This window comes from Hylobates moloch, unplaced genomic scaffold (assembly GCF_009828535.3).
Source record: "Hylobates moloch isolate HMO894 unplaced genomic scaffold, HMol_V3 SCAFFOLD_11, whole genome shotgun sequence".
NCBI lineage: Eukaryota > Metazoa > Chordata > Mammalia > Primates > Hylobatidae > Hylobates > Hylobates moloch.
This window is the reverse complement of record NW_026652286.1, coordinates 28,336,968-28,358,189: the sequence shown is the minus strand read 5'-3', so window position 1 is coordinate 28,358,189 and position 21,222 is coordinate 28,336,968. Positions and strand designations below refer to the sequence as shown.

At 45.3% G+C, this 21,222-nt stretch overlaps 1 protein-coding gene across 1 annotated transcript in view; it reads left to right on the top strand.

Annotated features, from left to right (window-relative positions):
- The first annotated feature begins 1,540 nt into the window (after positions 1 to 1,540).
- Positions 1,541 to 21,222, top strand: part of NAV2 (neuron navigator 2) — a 780,691-nt gene continuing 761,009 nt past the window's right edge. The window contains exons 1-2 of the mRNA XM_032166418.3: positions 1,541 to 1,642; positions 6,702 to 7,356. Coding sequence (XP_032022309.1) covers positions 7,282 to 7,356 — 75 coding nt within the window. The 5' untranslated portion in view covers positions 1,541 to 1,642; positions 6,702 to 7,281. The remainder of the gene's footprint in view (positions 1,643 to 6,701; positions 7,357 to 21,222) is intronic.

Sequence of the window (21,222 nt, the reverse complement as noted above, 5' to 3'; positions counted from 1 at the left end):
TGCAAGCCTCTCTGAGCTGACTGGCTCAGAAAGAGCATGGGTTTTATTTTGTAGCTCTGTCTTGTGAGCAGTCTCAATGGCTCCCTCTGGGACAGGGCCCAGGAGTGTAATAAATGTGAATGTTTCTGAGTGAGCATGAGCTTCCACTCCAGCTGCAATTCCCTCACTTCTGCCATCCCCTCATCCTACAAGCTGGGCCCCGTTCCTACAACCAGACCTGGAGAGTGATGGTTGGAGCTGGCAGAGATCCAGCTGGGTACTGTCTGGTCCTCATCAATCCCTCCTGCTCTGATGCCAGACAAGTGTAGCTCCCTTCTTGAGCCCCAATCTCTTCCTGCCTCCCAAATAGGGACCCGGCAGCAGGATTGGCCTTCTGCTTTGGTGTGTGTCTTGAGCTCCTGTTCTAATGGGATGTCTGTGTACATAACACCCTGAGAATGCTGGACCCACCTGGTCTTCACCAGACAGCGGTATAGAAAGATCTGCCTGTGGCTATGGACAGGCCCTGCAGCCTGGTGGCACCTGGAGACTTTGGAAAGGCCAGGACTCTCTCCTGCCAAGACCAATAGGACTCCTTGCTTTCTCACCTTGGGCACCCTGTGTGATGGGGCAAGTTTTGATTGGATGATAGGATTGGAGGGGGAGTGGAAAGAGAGAAATGTCCAGGGTAGTGCCTCTCTAGATATGTCTGGCCTCCCCTTTTACTCTTTGGACCTGACCTCAACTTAGGAGAGGAGAGAACATTTTTTCAGAAGCTCAAGTCTTATTTGCAGTACTGGGTTCCTGATATCCTCTCATGTGGGCACTTATGTACCAGGCCACTCCATGAAAGAGAGATAAGTAACATGGGGAGCACAAGCCTCCCAGATTCCAAAACGGCCCTGGGTAAGACAAGAAGAATAAATAACTGTCCGGTGATGGGTAACCTTGGGGATAGGATGCGTTGCTCTCTAGGTTACAGAAGGTCTGGCTGTTAGGTGGCCCAGGGATCCTTGTTCTGCATGTCCAACAAGCAGAAACGGGTCTTGACATGGAGGCAGATTTCAGTTCGGTGTTGGAAAGAGCTTGCTGTCAACCAGAGCTCTACAATCTGGAAGGCAATAAGCACTGTCTTGGGAGCTTCAGAGAGCTCCATCCAGAGAGGTGTTTGGACACAGGCTGGACAGCTCCCTGATGGGATCCTGTCCAGGGGATTCCTGGATTTAGTGGGAGGCTGAACCAAGTGCCGGGAGGCATCTTCCGACTCAGGTTGTCCAACGATGCAGGTCTTCCTTAAAGTATCAGGTGCGTCTGTCCCACAGAAGAAGGGCGTTAGCAGGCATGATTGGCATGTCTCTGCCTGGCAGGTCTGCCATTGAATAGCAGCAGCTCCGGAGAGACCCTCTCTCTTTCTCTGGTCCCCTAGCCTGGGAAAGGGCTCGGGACCCTGGAAAGGGACCGGGGTGGCGAGGCCGCCGATTGGCAGCGAGGCGCCATGTGAACTGCACTGGTTGGCTGGCGGGAGGGAGGAGGAGGCGGTTTCCCGGGTAACGGGAGGGCAAGGAGCGGCTGCAGCGGCAGCGGCCGCGGCTGAGAAGCGCGGGCCGGAGTGCAGTGCGAGACCGGCTGGAGGAGGCGGCTCCGCGAAGCCGGTGTGGCGCAGGTAGGAACCCCCTATGCTGCCTCCCCCAGGTCGGGTCTGGCTGGACTGCCGGGCGGCGGGACCGGCCTGGGAAAGTTTGCAGTGCAACTGGATGGGCAAGGAGGAGAGGACTTGGGGATGCTCTGTGCTGAGCTCCGGGGTCCAGAGCAGGGTGGGGACTGCCATTGGGGAGAGGGCCGGCCCCTCATTGAGAGGCTTGGGGGCCACACCTCTGCTGCGGGACTCTGACCGAGGGCCAGGGTCTCTCAAGCCACCCGGCCGCAGCATAGATATCGGGCCAGCGGGCGCATAGCCACCCGTGCACGATGACGGCCGGCGGGCCCTTGTTCACAGATGCGCTGGGAAACTCTTCCCCAGCAGATGCGGGGCTGGGCGCCCGGCGCAGTGCTCCGAGGCTGTTCTGCGAGCTCGGGGGCGCACTTTCCCTGCCTCCAGCGACACTGCGCACGCCCCCATCCGGAGTGGGTGTGTGTCCCTCTGGGCGTACGTGCCTGAGGCTGTGCTACCTCCTGTGCGTGTTCTTGTGTTTCTGACTGTCTTGTTTGCGTGTCTCTGTCGGTTCCCCTCTGCGTGATTATGTCTCTGGGTGTATCCCCGCTTCTGGGTCCCTCTGTGTTTGCTCTTGGCATGGGTGTCTGTGAACGCCCTCTCCAGGTGCTTGTGTCTGAATACCGCTGTTTGTGGATCCTTCTGTCGGCGTCTCTGTGTTTTCGGTCTGTGTGTGTCCTCCTCTCTGTGTGCTAGTCTCTAGGTGTATCTATGAGCGTGTGTGTTTTCTGTCTGCGCCTCTGTTTTCTAGCTACATCTGTCTCCGAATGTAGGTCCAGTACCTGTCTGCGCGGGTCCCTCTGTGGGGGCGTGCTTCCTCGTCTGTGATCTGAGCTTCCGTGGTTATCTGTGTATATGGATGTGCGTCTGTAAGTCTGTGTGTGTGTCTGTCTGCGTGTCTGCGAGTATCTGCTGTGCTTGTGTCGGTCTGTGTCTCTTCGCTGTGCCTGTCTGTCCATACGTGTGTATGTGTTGGTGGGGGCGGTGTAGGTGGATCGCATCCGAGCCAAGCCGGGGGCAACTAGGCCAGGCCTGCGGTTCCCCTGGCTCTCGCTCTCCCACGCTCCGGTTAGCTGCGGGCGGCGGGCTAGGGCACGGGCGGGGAGGGGGCGCCCGAGCACTGAGAGCCGCGGTGCCTCCCGGGTGTGCGCTCCGCTGAGCCGGCTCCTTTCTTGCCTGCAAAGGGACTTAGGCGGCGGCGGTGGCAGCCCGCGTCGCCCAGCTGGGGCCCTAGTGACTTATTTTTGTGTGTGATCCTTTCTTTTCTTCAGGGAAGAGGCGGGAGCACGCTCCGCTCGCTCGCAGTGCACAGATAAAGGCGCCAGGGTTGGCGGCTGGGTCAGCCCTCCCTCCCCTGTGGCTAAGCAGAAGTGGCCGGCTCGCGGGCTCCCTTTGGGAGCAAAAAAGCCCCTAGATTAGAAACTCAGCCCAGAAACCACCATGTCTCCTTGGTTCTCTTTCATACCTCTTATGTAACTTATTTATTGATTGATTAATGAAAAGCTAGATTTCCAAGAAGCTCTTCTGTTTCCCCTATTGACACCAAGGGCTAATGAAAAATGCGATTTTGGTGATGAGTGTTAATTAGACCATTGGAAAGACCCTTCTTTTAGATGCACCCCTCTTTTAGAAGCTTAACTCCAGGTGTAAGATGAAACAGGTCAGGCCCCCCAACCCTCCAACCTTTAATCCAGATTTAAAAAACAGTTTCCCCAGTCCTGGCAGCCACTGGAGAGGGGGACAGGAGTGAGGAAAAGGCCAAAGGGGCATTGCCTGATTTTGAAAACTTTGGGAAAATCTAAGGATATTTTGCCAAAGCTGGGCTCACAGTTCCAACACCCACGGCAGAAGGAGCAACTTATACCTAAGAAGGCCTGGCCTGTGACTTGTCTGGCACCTGGAATCCTAAATTGGCATTTAACAGGGAATGAAGTTTTACTGCAGGAAAGGACTTCAGCGGGTCCCTCTGAAGGATGCCTCTACCTCTAAGACTAGGAAGCTTTTTCCTGTACCATCTATGTACTGGCCTATATCTCCAAACCTGTCTTTAACCTCTGCCCCCCCAACCCTCCCACCCCCGGGGGGGTTGCCCAGAAGAAGAAGGATTTGGGCAGATGTGGAATGGGAGTTTGAAGCCTTTTGGAGGCTGTTTGTACCAGGCAGGAAAAAGTCTTGGCAGTGTGTTAAGAAGATCTTCAGTAAGACTGGGCTTGTCTTCTGAACTTTGAGGAGAAGCCAGGGCTTCTCCTCATTGGGAGACAAGTGGGGGCTTCTCCCCACTCATCTTATGGTGCAGTTTGGCCAGGCCTTCTTGTTTTTCTCCTTTCCCTTGCAGCTGCTCCTGGCTGACTTATGACACAGAGAGGAGAAGCTGCTGATACATTGCTGCATTTAAGGATCAATTCAGCAAGCATGTTCATTTCTCAACAATTCAGTTAAATGTTCCCTGAGTCCTTTCTTTCAGCTCATTTTCATTCAAGTGTATTTAAATATCCTGAGATTTCTCTGGCAGTAGGAAACCAGAGCTTTTACATCAGGGCATACTCTCTTGAAGTCCCCTCTGCCCAGTCAGGAAATAGACTGGATGTGGCAGCTAGCTAGCTGACAACAGCATCCTTGCTTCTCCTCTTTCTCCTGTGACCCTCTCCTCTCTGGCTCCAGCACAAGGACAGCAACAGCCCCAGAACTGGTCTCCTGGAAAAAAACAAAAGGCTCACAGGAGGTGTTGAACATCCTCCCACTTCCTGCTGGTTGGGAGGTATTTCTGTGGCGAGCGCGTCTGTCCCCATGTGCACTTGGGGCGTGTGCGCCGGCTGGTGTGATGGGATGTGACAGGGTCTCACCCGGGAGGGAGCTCCAGCACAGGGGCCTGGCACAGAGTGCAGAGCTGTTCTCAGATACAGAGAAAGCCCAGAGCTGTCAGTGAGGCAGCCCTGAAGGAGAAGGCCTTCCAAGCAGGAGACACTTTTTGGCACCTGGCTTTTTTTTCTTTTATTATTATTCATGAGGAGGGCCAGTAGCTATGAAAAGTGTAGATTCTGAACTTAGCCTGCTTGTGAAAAGCTAAACAATATTACTCCTTCCAGAGCAGCATGGATATGAGCAGGAACTTTGAAGTCAGACCTGGGTTCAAATTTTAGACCCACACTTCCTCTCTGTGTAACTCTAGGCAAGTTACTTGACCTCTCTTATCTTCAGTTGTCTCATCTCGAATACAAGGCTAAACATCTTTATTTGAAGCAAAAGAAGTGACACACAGCATGCCCTTAACAGAGATGTGTTGAATAAATGAATATATGAAGCAGTAGCTAGCACTCAGCATATAGCAAACATTCAGTACATGTTAGCAATTATCATTTGATCACATATTCTGTGTTAATAGGTGATCTTGATTTTTCCAATTTTATTTGGTATCATTCTCCTCACTTTATAGATGAGGAAACTGAGATTCGGATTAAGTTACTGGCTCAGGATCACACAAGAAGCTGTAGTGTTGAGATTTGAACTTAGATCTGCCTGAGTCTTTTAGTTTGAGGTTTCAACTGGATTCAGAAAAGGGTAATATGTATAGCCAGTTTGTCAGAGTTTACTTGCATTGTGGTCTGGAGCTAAAAAGAATGATTCTGAGGTTTCATCTTTGCAAAGGATCTCTTGAAGGGGCTGTGGAGATAGTGGTGGTGAGCAACAAGAGAGTGTCTACTTTTTTCTAAAAGCTCAGCTACTTCCTGGGTCAGCAGAGGGCTTCATTCTGTCTATAATGTCACCCACTCTTGGGTGTACAAGATAACCTTCTGAACATTCTGCTCCTCACTGATTCTTACCAAATTCAGAACATCTGTGACTTGGAAATTCACTTGCAGAAATCTGTTCTGGCTAAGTGTTTCACGTGTGTGGGACAAGCCTTCAATTAAGAGGGATGTACCTGCGAAGTTACATCCTCTCTGCTGCTTCTCTCCTAAGCATCTGCTAGTCCTTCTCCTCCTTCTCCTCCTCCCCTTTCACAAGTCCTCTGTGGCCGAGTCTCATGTCCGCCTCTTAACCTGCTTTGGCACTGAGCTGTGCGGAAGCCTTTTGTGATAGGGGATGGCTTTGGCCTTATTCCAAAGTAGCCACCAGTCAGGACAGCTGCAAGGGAGGGTCTGTGGGTTTCTGTCTAGTGCCCGCTGCGGCCGGATCTGGCCACAGCTCTCCCGGAGGCTGGCATGGCCTGAATTGTGGAATGGCTACTGCGTTCATTACAAATGCTGGCAAGACTAGTGCCTTTTAGTAAAGAGCTCCCCACCCCCCATTCCTTTCCTTCCTGATGGTGCTGGTGTTGCGGGAGGAGGCATTCATAATCACTTGTTGATGCATGATCTTCATAGGATCCTCAGATATGTCCACACCTCTTGGACTATTTATGGGAGGGTGTACCAAGTGTGAATATTTTTCTTGGTGCAGAGGTCCCTTCCTCTCTCCTCCCTCCCTGTCCCTCCGAGCTTCTGTGACGTCAGCCAGGAGGTGACTGAGTGTCTGCTTTATCTGCAGGTTCCCAGGCAGGGAATGCGGCTCCATAGACAGTTGCTTTTCCGCCCTGAGACAATCTCAGCTGCTCTTTCTCACCCTCCCTGAGGGCCCTGGTGTCTCGCCTGCCATACACTGCCTCCTGCAGCTGTAATTGGGGGAAAAATGTTGATGCTTTGTGCTTCACAGACCATTGCTTCCCTGTCTCTTCATACTTTGGTGCCTTATTCCTCTGATGATGATGATGATGATCATGCACCCCATGGAAGTTTGAAAGGTAACTCATTTCCAGCTCCGGTGTGCTTATTTCCAGAACGTGAGAAGTGGGGAGCCTGTGAGGCCCCTGGAGGTTGCTTGTCCATGGATGTGCTCAGAGGAGCTTGGAAAAAGATCATCGGCTGCTGCTTGGTTCAGGCCTCACTATGTGGCTCCAGATGGTGGGAAAGACAGCACAAATCTGTACTTTTCTACAAAAGACAAATCTGACTGTTGAACATTTTCTCCTCAGGTATGAGTCTTACACCATGAAGGAAGATGACAGCCCAGGAGGGGAGCCACCGCTGTGATGAACGCTTGCAGGAGCCATGAGGGGCGGCTTTCCGCGCAGTGTTTGCAGTGATTTATGGGAGTCAGGGGCTGCCGGAGAGGGATGTGGATGTTATCAGCTTGGTGGATTAAATGCCCATTTACATTGTTATTGACATATAAATTATCTGTGCCAAGGAGACAGTGAAGGAAAGGGTTTCTGGGGCAGTAATGTGGTATGTGCCTCAGGATATGGACTTGTCTTTGCCCAAATTTGTCCTCTGGGCTCTCATGAAGCGAGTCTCAGATCTAAAGTAAAACCCCAAGACTTAGCTCTCATGATGCCGGCAGCAGTCACCCTCATTGCAAAGGCAGCAGTACCAAGTGAGGTTCCCGAGTGGATTTTAAGAAGACAGGAAGACCTTTGAAGAGGTGGTGCTGATTTCCTTGGCTGGCAGGAACTCTGTCTGGCGGTTGCATGCATCACTTTTGTGTGGGTTATTTTGTTCCTCTGTGGATTTGGAAGCATCGCTGAAGGAGAGAGAGGATTTCATTTCTGGGAAATGGAATCGGTTTCTGAGTCCAGCCAGCAGCAAAAGAGAAAGCCAGTTACCCACGGACTGGAAGATCAAAAGAGGGTAAGTGGCAGAACTTTGTTGGTTGATTGGATTACGGTGCTGGAATTGCTAAGTGTGATTCAGAGAGCATTGGTGGTCATCATTGAGCATGCTTGTCTGTCTTTCTCTCCGGAATGAGGTAGCATGGTGGCTCGAGATTTGCTATGTCTTGATGCTGGGTGTCTTGACTTACTGGTAGGCAAGAAGAAAGATAAAGAAAAGGGAAAAAAATTCAGTCCTGGCAGCCAAAAAGGCAAAGATTTATAAGTGTTAACTGAGGGAGTTAACAAAAAATGTTGGTGTTCTCAAAGTCCAATATGAGTTTCTTTGTACTGAAGCCCCCTTCGGGATTCACACACTCTTAGCACCTTTTGGAAATGTTGCTTCTGACAGCGGAGGTTTTGTTTGAATTATTCTCTGTGTGGTTGGCTGGCTCTTGTGTTTATGGATCAAAAACATGTTCTACTGCACTCTTTGGCCCTATCCGTAAGAATGTCACAGTCATTTAAAATGGCCTGTTGAGTGTAGGTCATTTGCTGTCATTGGTCTGAAAGCTGCAGTCACCCAGGACCTGTGTCTACCAGTTAAAGTTCAACTTGTCTTTAAAAGGCAGACGCGTTGGGGAGTAGCATAGAGTGGTTGGTTGTCTAGGAAGAAAGTTGAAGCTACATCTTCTCACTCTTGGGGCATAGCTAAGACCAGGGAGTGGCAAGGGTTAAATACAGCTCTAGCAGAGTCCAAATTTGTGTTGAACTGAAAATAATTTCTGATATTTCCTTTGAAATGTTGTGGATGGTAAGAAAAAAAAAGACTTCTGATGTTCTTTCAGAGTGGTGTGGGTATCCCTCTCCTCCTGAGTCTCAAAGATTGACTCTTCCCAGTGTGAAATACACATGGAGATGAAAACTGTCCTTCTGACTCTTCCCTATAATTTTATATGGCTCTCTCTCTCTCTCTCTCTGTGTGTGCGTGTGTGTGTGTGTGTGTGTGTGTGTGAAAAAGGATTTTGTATTGCATTTTCTCTGACTTTCCAAGGATAAAAATAAACAAAAATAAACATTTTATAAACATAAATATTGACTCCATTCCTAACAAAACATTCGATTTCCGAAACTGCTGTCACTATAATTTGGGAAGAATGCCCACTATCCTGGGAACCTAGATAAGTGGGATTTGTCTTGTGGTGTTTGATTTATTAAGTATATAACCTACTAGACCTATCTACTCCTATTTCTACGGAAGCTTTTGGAGAGATAGGAGAAAAATCAATAGTAGTTGTGAACAGAACCCAGGATTGATTGCATTTGACTAAGTATTAGCCAAGTTTGGTATCCAGACACTTAGTGGAGGAACATTTGGGACCTCTGACACTGTAGACAATTTTAATTGGGCTGGTACAGCAAGATAATATGCAATTATGATGGCTTCTTTTTGGCTAGGTGTAGATGTCTGCATTTCCCATCTGTTCTTGGCTCTGGCTGCGTTGGGTCCACATGTACTATGGAGCCTCTGGAAGTAGAATATAACCCCAAGTGAGGCTCTGTGGCAGCTGGGGTAACATCAATTGGTCATGCTCAGCTGACATTCATTTTAACTTGAACTCTAGCCGTCATGGCGATTATTAAATTTATAATGATATATGTAAGATCCATTTTAATGACTCTCCATGCTTGGGTGAGCTCTCACTTGCACTGGCAAAATAAGGCTTAATAGAGTATTACATTTCATCTTCTACTGAATTTTCTGGGCTGTGGTTGAAACTTTGCGTAGAAAGAATTAGATTGTTTTTCCTGATAGGCATTGTGATCGAGTTCCACATTGCCCAGAGTACAGTTTCTGGGCTTCTAGAAATACCGCCACTGCAGTAGCTTCTGTTGGCGGCAGCAGCTTCTGTTGGTGTGTGCATGTGTGTGTTTGTGGGTAAACATACACCCCATTTGCGTCAAGTGTGAAGCTAAACAAGCCTCTCAGCGTGCAGCCTGGAATGTCTTGTCCATGAAGCTGAAAGGCAACTCTACAGTGTTTTGGCTCATATACCTCGAGTGAGCTGAAAACTCCTCTTCAGGGGGGATTGGCTGAAAATCCAACAAAGGCACAATCGAGGCATCTGCTGGAGAGCTGGGAAGTCTCCACCAGCATGCTTAAGTTACCAAGCACTCGTTGGCACCAGATCCTCCTGGCATTTCTGTCTATGTGTAAGAAATGTTTAGGGAAAGACAATTGTGAGATAAGTCAAGAGACGAGGCAGAGGGCTAGCTAGATTCAATTTTGCTGTATTTCCCAATGTCCCAAGAAGGAAAAGCCACTTCTCATGCATCTGGTTGTAGCTTGGTGATTGTTTGGGGTTTCATATAGATGAAATGGCTAGTTTAGGGCCAACTAGGATCTGGCTCTTTGTGGGTGCATGCATATACCTTCTGCAGTGAAAAGTGTCACGGACTATAGAACTAAAGACCTGGGTTCAAATGCCAATGGTGCTATGTGCTAGCTGTGCAACCCTGGGAAACCTACTTAACCTCTCTGATTTTTAGAGTCTACATTTTCAACATAGGACAATGGGGATTTTATTTTAGGAATATTATTAAGATTAAATGGAATAAAGCTGGGAAGGACTTTGGCGCTTGGTAAATATTTAAGAAATGTTCTACATATCCTTGGGATAGATTGCAATGTGGGCTTTCATTTTTTCCTCTTGTTCTTAGAGGGCTGCATGTGATTTTGTTTTGAATCTTTAAAAAAATACTCAAGTAATACATACACATCACAAATTAGAACATTATAGAAGAATACAGAATATAAATTTCTCATTTCTCTAATTCTATCCAGCAGTGACTGCTATTAACAGTTTCGTACATATTATTCTTGACTTTTTTTGGTTTGTGTTTCTTAATAAAATGGATTCATGCCATACATATTTTTAGGAAGCTTGCTTCGTCATTTAAAATAATGTAGGTGTCTGTCTGAGTCATTACATACACACCCAAATCATGCCTTTTAGTCACTGGATAGAGTTACACTGTAGAAGTGCCAAAATTTATATAACTAATCCCTTATAGATGTATATTTAGGATGTTTCCAGGTTTTTGGTTTGGGCTCTGTTTTTTGATATTACATAATTCCAGTATTCATCTATTCAACAAGTATTTATGAAGTGCCTCCTTGTGCCAGGCACCTTTCTAAGAGCTCAATATAAACCAGACATACAAAGCCACTTTTTTCTTGAAGCCTATGTTTTAGATCAGTGCTCTCCGACAGAACTTCCTGCAATGATGGAAATGTTCTATTCGTGCACTCCATATCTGGCTATGGAGCACTTGAAATGTTACTAGTGTGGCCAAATTTTTAATTTTATTGAGTTATAATTAGTTTAAACTTCAATAGCTGCATGTGGCTAGTGGCCACTGTGGTAGACAGTACCTTTCTGAAGAGCCAACAACAGGCGAATAACTACACCATCTATTTCCAGACACTGGCCTATTCTCTAAAGAAAATAAATAGGGCAAAGTTGGTGTAGTGAGTGAGAGAGGTATACATTTCATATTTATGATTATTCTTGAATTTCCCTTTTAATTGATGCATAACTTAGATTCAGTAAAGTGTGTGCTTTTAAAGCTTACAAATCAATGAAGATGAATTTTTCTACCTCGTACACACCTATGCAGCCACAGATGCACAACGTATCAAGATCTAGACCTCTTCTCTTGCCCCAAGAGGATGAGCTTTAGCTGGGTATAAGGGGATGCCTCCCTGAGGAGGTGTCTTCTGAGCAGAGGCCTTAGCGGCTGGCCGTGGGAAGATCAGGAGGCAGCCCTCAGATGTGAATGTGCCCACTTGTCCCCTGTGCCAGGAGAGGTTATCATTCAGAGCTCTCCAAGATCCTCCCTATTCCTTTGAAGACTTACCTGGGTGCCACATATAGATGGCAGCTCTCTTTGCATCCCTAGCTCTTGTCAGATTCAAATTCTGTGCTGAAGTGAGGAAAAAGCCAGGGAGACAGGGGGCTTCTGCATAGAGAAATTCAGTGAGGTAAGTATTGTTCAGTGCTCAAAGAACCTACTTAACTAGCATAGATGGGAGAAGTAAAATTTCCCTGACAGACACCTATTGATCAGTCAAGGGAATGACTTTTTGATTGATTTTTCTCTCCTCTTCTTTAGAAGTTTGTCCTTCACAGACAGAGGTTTCCCACAGCAGATGAACACTGTAAAATAAGAATTGTTGGTTTTTTTTTTTTTTAAGATGCTTGATGATTGAGTAGTGACAAAGATGGTTCAGTTTGAATATTCTCCTAGCTGTCAGCTTCTCAGCATGAAAGCTTCCTGGAGCCAGTTTTTAAAAATGTCTTTGGAGAGTGTGAACTCAGGCTTAGTGTAATTAAAATTTCCAGGGTTGGTTGAACTGCTCTGGATCTGCCAAACCCTGCCCTTCAAAGGGCAATATACTATCATATTTGCCCTTTCAGCCTCTTGTCTTCCTTTTTATTAATGGCATTCCCAATTTCCTCGTCACTTGGGTTTGCAACTCAGAATTGTTTGACCTTCTCCCACCTCTCAGGCCCACCACCTTTTTTTCCACTCATCAGCCCTACTTGTTCCTGTGCCACATGTATCTGGCGCCTGTCTGTGCTTTTTAGTTTCACTGCTACCACCATAGTTTCAGGTCCGGGAATTCTTGCCCAAGTAGTGGTATAGCCTTCTGGCTGGCTTTCTTGTTTCTGTTTCTTCTTCTTAAGTTTATTCTCCACTCCTGTCTAGACTACTTGTCCCAGAGTCCAGCTATTGTTATCCTACTCAGTGGTTTCCCACTTCTTCTTTCAGAAGAAGCCATCCTCTCAGCCCTTGGCAATTTACATCATCACTGACTTCTAGGGTATAATGGATGAAAGCTAGAATCTCACTGGAGTCTCGTTGACCTCAGTGTTAAACCTGGAGGCATTGTATACACCCCTGGAGCTGTTTCCCCAGTGGTATTTACATGTACATAGGTTACAAGATGCTCAACACTGTGCCTGGCACATAAGTATTCAGTAAGTGGGGATTACTGTGACTACTATATTCTCCTATTCTCTTACCCAGATCTCCTCTTCTTGTTAAGCTCTGATTGCTCTTTCCTGAACAGACCTTACATTTCCCCCCAGTTCTGAGTCTTTGTTTATGTATCATGCCCACCCATACGGAAGGCCCTCACTCCCAGAATCCTCATTTATCCTCCATGTAGAATGGATCCTCCTCCTTTTTCTATACCTTGCTTAAGTGCAGCCTGGGTAGGAGTTCACCACATTCTCCTTATGTCCCAGACATTTTCCCATGTGTCACATCTCTGAACCAGATGGTTGGCTCCTTGAGGAGGTCTTGCCCATCTTTTCATCCCCAGCATGTAATAGGCTCCCAGTAAATATTGGTTGAATGAATGAATGTTACTTATAGGATTGAGATTCCTCTTTCCCTGTGGTCATGAGGTGAATCTGATCCTCTTAGGTTTAATATGTTGTCTACTCATAGAGAGAGGAGGGAGAAATAAGATTCAAGGGGACATTTAGGAGTTCTCTCCAGTCATCAAAACTTTTGATGAAGGAAGTCTAGACTGGGTCTGGTGAGTAGAAAAAGGCATATTGAAGTCATGATTTGAAGGAAGAAGCAAGAGTATTTGCATTAGTGACTAGACCTAGCAGATGGAGGCGGATGAATCTCAGATGTTGCCAATCTTCAATGCATCAGTGGCCGACGGGGACTGGCAACCTTCTGGGTGGAGTGACTTGAGGTAATGGCACCTTCTAATGCTTCTCATGGTAGAAGTGCCTTTGCACTTCATTTGTGCCAGTGGAAACAGGACAATTGTTATTCCTTGTAGCTGCAGAAGGAAAACATGTGCTTTAAAGTAATTTTCCCAAACACGAGTGGTTAGATTTAGTGAAGTTTTTGGAAAGGATTAAAAAAATTAGATCAATGGGGTAAAGACAGGGAAAGTAACTAACATATATTGAGCAACCTCTGTGTGCAAGGGAGGAACTAGCATGCCTTTTACTTTGTCTCATTTAGATATCCCAAACCCGTGATGTAGGTATTATTAATCTGTTTTACAGATGTAAAATCTGTGATTAAGGGACTTCTCCAAGGTTCCACAACTGATGTTGTCTGCTAGACTCCAGGAACCCACTGAAATTTTACCTTGCCAATAATTAAAAATTATTTTCCCAACATCTTTGCATCCATGCATAAGTATGTACACACACACACACACACACACACTCCCACTCTCAATGTGACTGTGATTAGGATTGCTTTCCACGGAATAAAATGGCCTTCTTCAATCAGTAGTGGAATTTCCAGTCTCACTGTTACCACCCTAGTTTAAGGTCCAGGAATTCTTGCCTGGATGGTGGCATAGCTTCCTGGCTGGCTCCCTTGTTTCCATTTCTCTTTCTTCAGTCCTGCATGGTACCTGTATGACATCTTACAGATGTTTTGTTTACCCGGGAACAATGCCCATGTCATTCAGAAAGTCACGGCTGCATGCCACCACCCTCCCCAAGGTCAATCCCAGGCCAGTAGTGAGGCTGGGCTACTTTAGAGGGATTTTCCTTGGCCATAGTGATATGAGCTCTGGGGCGCTGAAGATGTGGTTAGGAGTCTGGATTGATGGATACTGACATGTTAGGTGAGGATGAGGCTTCAGCCCCAGCTCCCCAGATGAGCTGAAATGCTTGTTTCCTGGCCTGGGCCAGTGTTTGCTGCTGCTTCTTTGGAGCTGGAGGTAGCAGCAGTTACAACTGATCTGCCTTCTGACAGGTTGCTGCCTGTAGGGCCCACCTGTCTTCCTGGTATGAATGAAGGGAGTGTTAAGCAAGAGCTTAGGATGGACAGTGAGGACCTACCACAGCACATTTCAAACATCACTGAAAAAGAATGGAGAGAGACTGTAGCCAGATGCAACTACATTCAGTAAGCTTTGAGACCCGACTCACGTATAGGGTCAGGGGAGAGGATGGCAAAGGGGTCAGACCAATTCCCAGCCTTCATCTCAATGAAGAGAATGTGAGATAGCACGATTAGTCTTCATTCATTCATTTATTCATTCATCCTACTTTATTTATTGAGTACCTACTGTGTGCCAGCCAGCCACAGCATGAGGCACTGGGATCATGATGATGAGCTTAGATATCATCTCCTGTCTCTGGGCACTTCCAGTGTCTTGGAGGCAATTCAATCAGCAGTGACTGTGTTATTAGGTAAGCATCCTTCTGGTTTGGAGAGGTCAGGGAGGACTTCTCTGGAGGAGGGGGAACGTGAGCTCTGCCTATAAGGGGCCAAGTGAAAGGCACACTGAAGAGAGGACTAAATAAGCAGCTCACAGGGGAACCATGTGGCCTTTTGGAGGGCTGCAACTGGGATGGATGCTGGCTGTTATGGACCGAATTGCGTTTCCCAAACATTCATGAAACCTTAACCCCCACTGTGGCTGTATTAGGGTTGTTTTCCAGGGAATAAAATGGCCTTCTTCAATCAGTAGAAATGAATGCTGATATTTTTTATTTTGGCTTAATTTTCAACAGTGAAGACAATTTGACGTTTTTCTGGACCTGATTTTAATGATGCTGGAAAAGTCGGGTTATTTTTGGTCCTTAAAGCTGCTAGAAGTTGAACAATGATCCAGGCACCCTCGTAGGTGGCCATTCTCCATTTATTTGATAGATTCATGTAAATTGCACAAGGATAGCTCTGAACATAAGTAAACTGAATTTACTTTGGCTTTGCAGCCCTATCCCAACCTGGCTTCCAGAAACCAAATCATTGAGTCCTCAGCACAAAAGAAGGATGAAATTTAATGCTACGTGGTACACAGTGCCAGCCCTCCCACTGGCATCCTGTGTAGAGATCCAGGATTGGCACATTTGTTAAAGCCCTTTTACTTACCTGATCTCTTTAGACTTAATTTTATCCTATTGGTCTGTACTGTGTCATTATTTGTTCCTTTCTTAAACTATCTGAAGTATGGTTTTAAACTGGAGGGAGAAAGAGCGGCAATGTCACCTAGGTTGTTTGGTATTTGTTAATCACGTAACTTTGAGACTTTATTAAGGGGATAATTTATTTAACCTTTCTAGCCTCTCCATTTTCATTATGAAAATTAGGATGCTAATAATAAAACTTTTGGTGAGGATTATGAGATGTAATGTGTTTGAAGATTTAACACAGTACTTATCACGTAAGTATTAAATGATATCTATTATAATTCTTATCATATGTTTCCCTTGCATTATTTTGCAAAAATCCCTGTAAGAGGCCTATTGGTGGAGTAAAATGGGGATAGGGAGTGGGTGGCTGCTGCTACTGCATTTGAGTTTCCTTTTGGTTAACTGAAGGTCACATAAAATTCCTTCTGGTTTAAACTTGTGTTATGCACATCTTTCTAAAAGAAAGTGTACTTTTCTGTTTTAGAAGTACAGTCAGTGGAAACAACAAAATCTTCCTTTAGGTAGCAATCCTGTAATAACTACTTTGACTTCATCTTTCCACACATTAAATTACAATCTACAGGACCCTGGCATGTAGGGATTAGGTTAAACCTTTTTATGTGTGTCTAAGACACCCCTTACAAGTCACATTTTTACTTGAAAATTTTTTTGAATTTCATTTGATACACTCTGTGGCATCCCCTATAACCTCTGCACCAGGAAAAAAATCCTGGTTACCTAGAGGTGGGTTACAATTAATCAAGGTTTTCCAAAACCCATCCTAGGCTACTTTGCTCCTAAAGCTTGGATCAGATTCTTCCATGCCTGGGGTTTGAATCACAGTAATGACATCTCTGACTCCCATCCTCAGGGCATTAATTTTTAATCTTCTTTCTCGTTGGTATAATTAGAAAGAGAGGGATGTGGGGGCTGGGAAGAGAAATGAGAGGAGATGTGGATGGCACAGCAGGAGTGGATGTTTTTTTTACAACGCAGCTTCTTCCAAAGATGAGGAACAACATTGCAGCCTTGCATCTGCATTCTGAGTTCATTTGTAGGGAGGAAGCAGAGGCAAATATGAGACTGGGACAGGTGGCTGAAGAAGCCAAGTCAGGGTGATTCCTGACATAGGAATTGGAGGTCATTTGGGGAATGAGCCAGAGCCGTGCAACTGCATATGTTAGAGAGGAAAGTTAAGAACTGGGCTTAGATGTACAGGGTATTTCTTCCTTAAGCTGAGTAAGTAAAGATAAAGTTACCCAAAGCTGTATCTATTTCCAGCATCTACACCCCCTTAAATCTCTGGGGTCACAGTGAGACTTGAGGGACAGGAATCAGGATCTTGGTTACAAACAGCAAGATCCTATGTCCTTCTCTTGTGAAGCCATCATAGAGGTACCAATCTGGATACCTGGGAACACTGTGCCTTTATGTTCAGAATCCAGGTTTTTGTCTGCTTCTTAGGTGAGTAAGGTTCCTTCAGACCCCCTCTTCCCACCTCTTACACAGAGGCGTGTGAGTCTAAATTTAAGTTAAAATATTTCTCCTTGTTTCCACTGTTATAATTTAAAAATGCAATAAGAAAAAATCCTTAATGATATGAGAAAATCATCATGAGAAGCTAAAAAGTAGGACAAATAATTGTTCTTAGATACCCTTTGCATCTCACATGTGTAAATCTGTATTCAATTGTTTACTGAAAGTCTCTCTTTTTCACTAGCCATTCAGTTGCATGTTTGTTTCTGTATTCAGAACACATATTACAGTGTTCGGCATACAGTAGATGATCAGGAAATATTTGTTGAATGAATGAGTGACAGTCAACATTCCAAATAAGAGGGTAAAAGGGAGAGTTAGGACTCTCCTTTGACTCTCTGAGTTAGATTCTTTGTGGCACAGTGCAGTAGTTTCTTAGAAAGGAGAAGGATTTAATTGTCTTTGATTTGGGATGGGAGAAATGGTGTCTGGCAGCACTGCTTAGAGGTAAAAGTTCTGCATTTGTGAGTCTTTATGTGTGTGGGGATTCATAACTGTGAAGACCCAGTTTTATTATTGTGAATCTATTATCCCTGTCACCCCCACTGTAGAGACATGCCTTTTCCCTTTGAAGTTCCACGGGTCCATGGTGACAGGTGACCTGGAAGGTCATTTCATTGATGTCTGTGTTGGCTGATCATTTAGAGGTAAGATAAGAGGCAAGAACTGTGGCTCAGATGTACCCAAAAGGGGATGTACTGAATAAATCAGTGCAAAATATGCCCTTACATGTTGCAGCACAATGGGGCAAATTGTGAGAGCAAGTAATGAGGAGTCTCAGTTTCTGAGGGCAGAGTCAGTGTCCTGTTGAAGCCCATGGAATGTTCTGAAATAGAAACAAATGACGTCACCAGTCATTTAGAAATGCTTACCCAGAAGAGAAGGTGGAATGGTGCTATTCTTTCCAAAAAATAGAATGCATTCCAGAGAAACAGCTTTGAGCAAAGAGACGCGAATTAAGGTTGTTCCTTTGAGTGTCAGCCAGGTTTCAGGAAATCAGGGGCTCGAGATGCTGCCACGCGTGCCTCCTTGGCTGTCGGATCACTTCTCTGCCTGTCTTGGTTCAGCAGGTCCTTTCTCTCCTTCCTAATACTCTTCCTCCACTGCTTCTTGTGGTTTCTTTCTCTTCCCTCTTCCCTTCGAGGCTGATCCTCATTGCCCCCACCCACCATCACTACTCGTCTCTTTCAATATCACTGTCTACTGAGAACTTCCCTCTGGGTTTCTTAGTTCAGTCATGAGTTGATCTAATTGGCTTATTCCATCTTGTGCCTAGAAACTGACAAAGACTCTTTCCTTGACTAAACTTCATTTAGGCTCCTTTGAGCTGTTTCTTCAGCCAAATCTCAGCCTTGGCTCCCATCCTGTCTTTGGCCTGCCAGCCTGGTCTTAGCAAGAACTGTGCTAAGTCAATTATTAGCACAATCTTCCCACCCTTGAGACCTGATCAAGTTCCTCATTCCCCACCTTTGATGTATGTGTCCTTGACCTGTCTGTAGCAAGCATCCTGTTAGGTCAATTTAGCAAGAAGCCCCCTATCCTTGACATGTCCTCTTGGTAATTTTCCACCCACTGATCCCCTATCACTCTGCCCATAGGCTATAAATCCTCAGCTGTCTTTGCTATATTTAGAGTTGTGCCCAATCTCTCTCCCCTATTGAAATTTTTGCTTTTATTGCAATAGTCTTACATAAAGTCTCTTCGACTGTTTTAACAAGTGTCAGAAATATATATTTATGTAAACAAAGCAAGTCCATAGAGATATATCAGCCACCCAAGTTCTTTGTCTGTCCCTGGACCAGTCAATTATCGCTAGGGTAGGGACAGGGTCACATGGTATACAACCTAGCCCTTGAGGGTGGATCACTCCAGAAGAAGGCATGAGTGGACAGGCGGTGATTGACATCTCTAATCTATTGAGCAAAACCTGGTAGAAAGGGGAGGAAGAAGAAGGCTGGAGAGCAGGAGGCACTCTTTGTGGTAGATGGTCAGGGGAGTGATGGAATCATCTGTTGAATGTTTGTCTTTCCCACTGAACTGCCCCTGTCCTCGCAAAGCTCAGTCCAATGGAGCAAACAAGCGTCAAGTGGATACTTAAATAAATGTCTACTTAGGTCCCACAAACTGGCAGATGGAATATACCAGAGAAGATGGAGTTCTTGTCAATGGAAAACAGGAAGCATAATGATGAGGTGGAAAAAACTGTGACAACTGGAATGATCTGGATTTCAATCCTGGCCTCAGAAAGTCCTGGGAAAAAGTCCAGAAATCTTGGGAAAATTTTGTAACCTCGCTAAACTGGCTTAGATACTATAAAATGAGGATGGCAATAGTTTCTACCTTGTAGGGTTGTATTAGGTTAGATAAAATGAGTAAAGTACTTTGCACAATACCTGGTGTATTTTGTTGGTGCTGACTAAAAGTGAGCTCTTTTTTATGTCTCTCAGCCTCTGCTAAGCATTTTGTTATTGAGGTTTTAGTGGGTCTACTTTGGGACTACCATTTCTTGTCCATAGAAATCTGAGAAAAAGTCACACTTTACAGTGGACTTGGGTTCCAATCCCAGCATGTCACCTCTTGAGTGACAGGCATGACTGGGTGTCACATCTTATCCTTGGGTATCAGTTTGCTCCTGGACTGGTGTGAGATTCACTGACTTCTTCGTCTATCTAGCCTTTTGTGGGCATTTGGTATCTAGGTTGCTTTTGGGGATGGGGGGGATCCTTCTGCATGGAAGGTAGGCCAAAGGTCCGGGCTCTAAACTGTCTTCCTCCCTGGATGCCATCCATAGTCCTGAGGTCACTACATGAAGCCCAGGGAGCCAGCTTTCTCTGCCATCTGAGATCAAGGCAGCTTGAAAACATGAGTGTGGGATGCATGAGCTCTCTTATCTTGTGGCCATCAATCACTGGCAGGGCCTTCCACAGGACAGCAAAGAGAGAAACAGCAAATAAACATTTGCATTAGTAGAACAACACGAAGCCCTTTGCCTATGGTAATTGAAAAAAAAATCTAATTTCTGCTTGTGTCCCTGGAGTATCTTCCCATCTGGATTCCTATAGAGTCTCCAAATTTTGTCAACACAAATGAGGTGGGGGAAGGAATTTGCCTGCTGGAGCTGGGTTAAGAGGAGAATCCCTAGGCTCCCATAATGATGCCCAAATATCATGGATTTCAGCTAGATTAGGGGGATAAGGTAGAGGGGATGGAGAGGAGGTGAGTGAGGACAGTGGCTCTGGATGCGGAGGAGGATGAGCTGGAGAGGGAGATGGACTAGCAACTGGTGAGGCCCTGTAATGCAGGTGCAGGTATACACTGTCACTTTAACCTCACTTGAACAGCACACACAAGAGAGTACTATTGTTCCCACTTTACAGATGGTTAAGTAAAGACTCAGAGAAGTTAGGTAACTTTCTCATGAGTCCAACAGCTAGAAGCAGTAGACCAGGTCTCGAAGCCAGCTCTGTGTGACTCCAAAGCCTGTGCCCTTTTCCATCACATACCATTATTAGACATTAACATTCCACTGATCTAATTTCTACCATATTATTACCACCTTATGTGTCTTTAAATGGACTCATTTTTTTAATTGAGCTTTGTCACAAGGATAATATCAATGAGATCTTGGGTTTTGATGAGCTACTTATTTTTCTAATAACCATTGAAATAAAACAATGATCATTAAATTTTTTAAAAGTTCATCAATGTACCACCTAAAATAATGTTGTATTTGTGTACACCTAAGATAATGTGTACCACCTAAAATAATGTGTACCAGGAGTACAGAGACCTGTTTGGAAAGCACTGCTCTGTAGCATAAATAATAATATAATAGCAATAGATGACATCTGTAATTATTGGACACTTGCCATCTGCCATCATCATAGTGAGAAGAACACAGGTTCTGTAGTTACCTGGGTTTGCAATTCAAATCTACCATTTCTTGGACATGTGACTCTGAGAAACTTAGTTGTCTTCTCCGTGCCTCAGTTTCTTCATCTATAACATAGGATAATAATAGTATTATTATCATTTAGAGCCATTTTGAGAATTAAACATGTTAATAACATTTAGAAACATGCCTGGCACCTACTAAGTACTATGTCAGTATTAGTTGTTATTTGTTTATCAATTCATTCATTTGATCATCCAGTCATTCAACAATTAATGTTTGAACATGTTTTGTATATCAGACACTGTTCTATTATCTTTACAACAATCTGATGATGAAGGGTTTTTTTTAAATTATACTTTAAATTCTGGGGTACATGTGCAGAATGTGCAGTTTTGTTACATAAGTATACACGTGCCATGGTGGTTTGCTGGTCCCATCAACCCATCACCTACATTAGGTATTTCTCCTAATGTTATCCCTCCCCTAGCCCCCCACCCCTTTG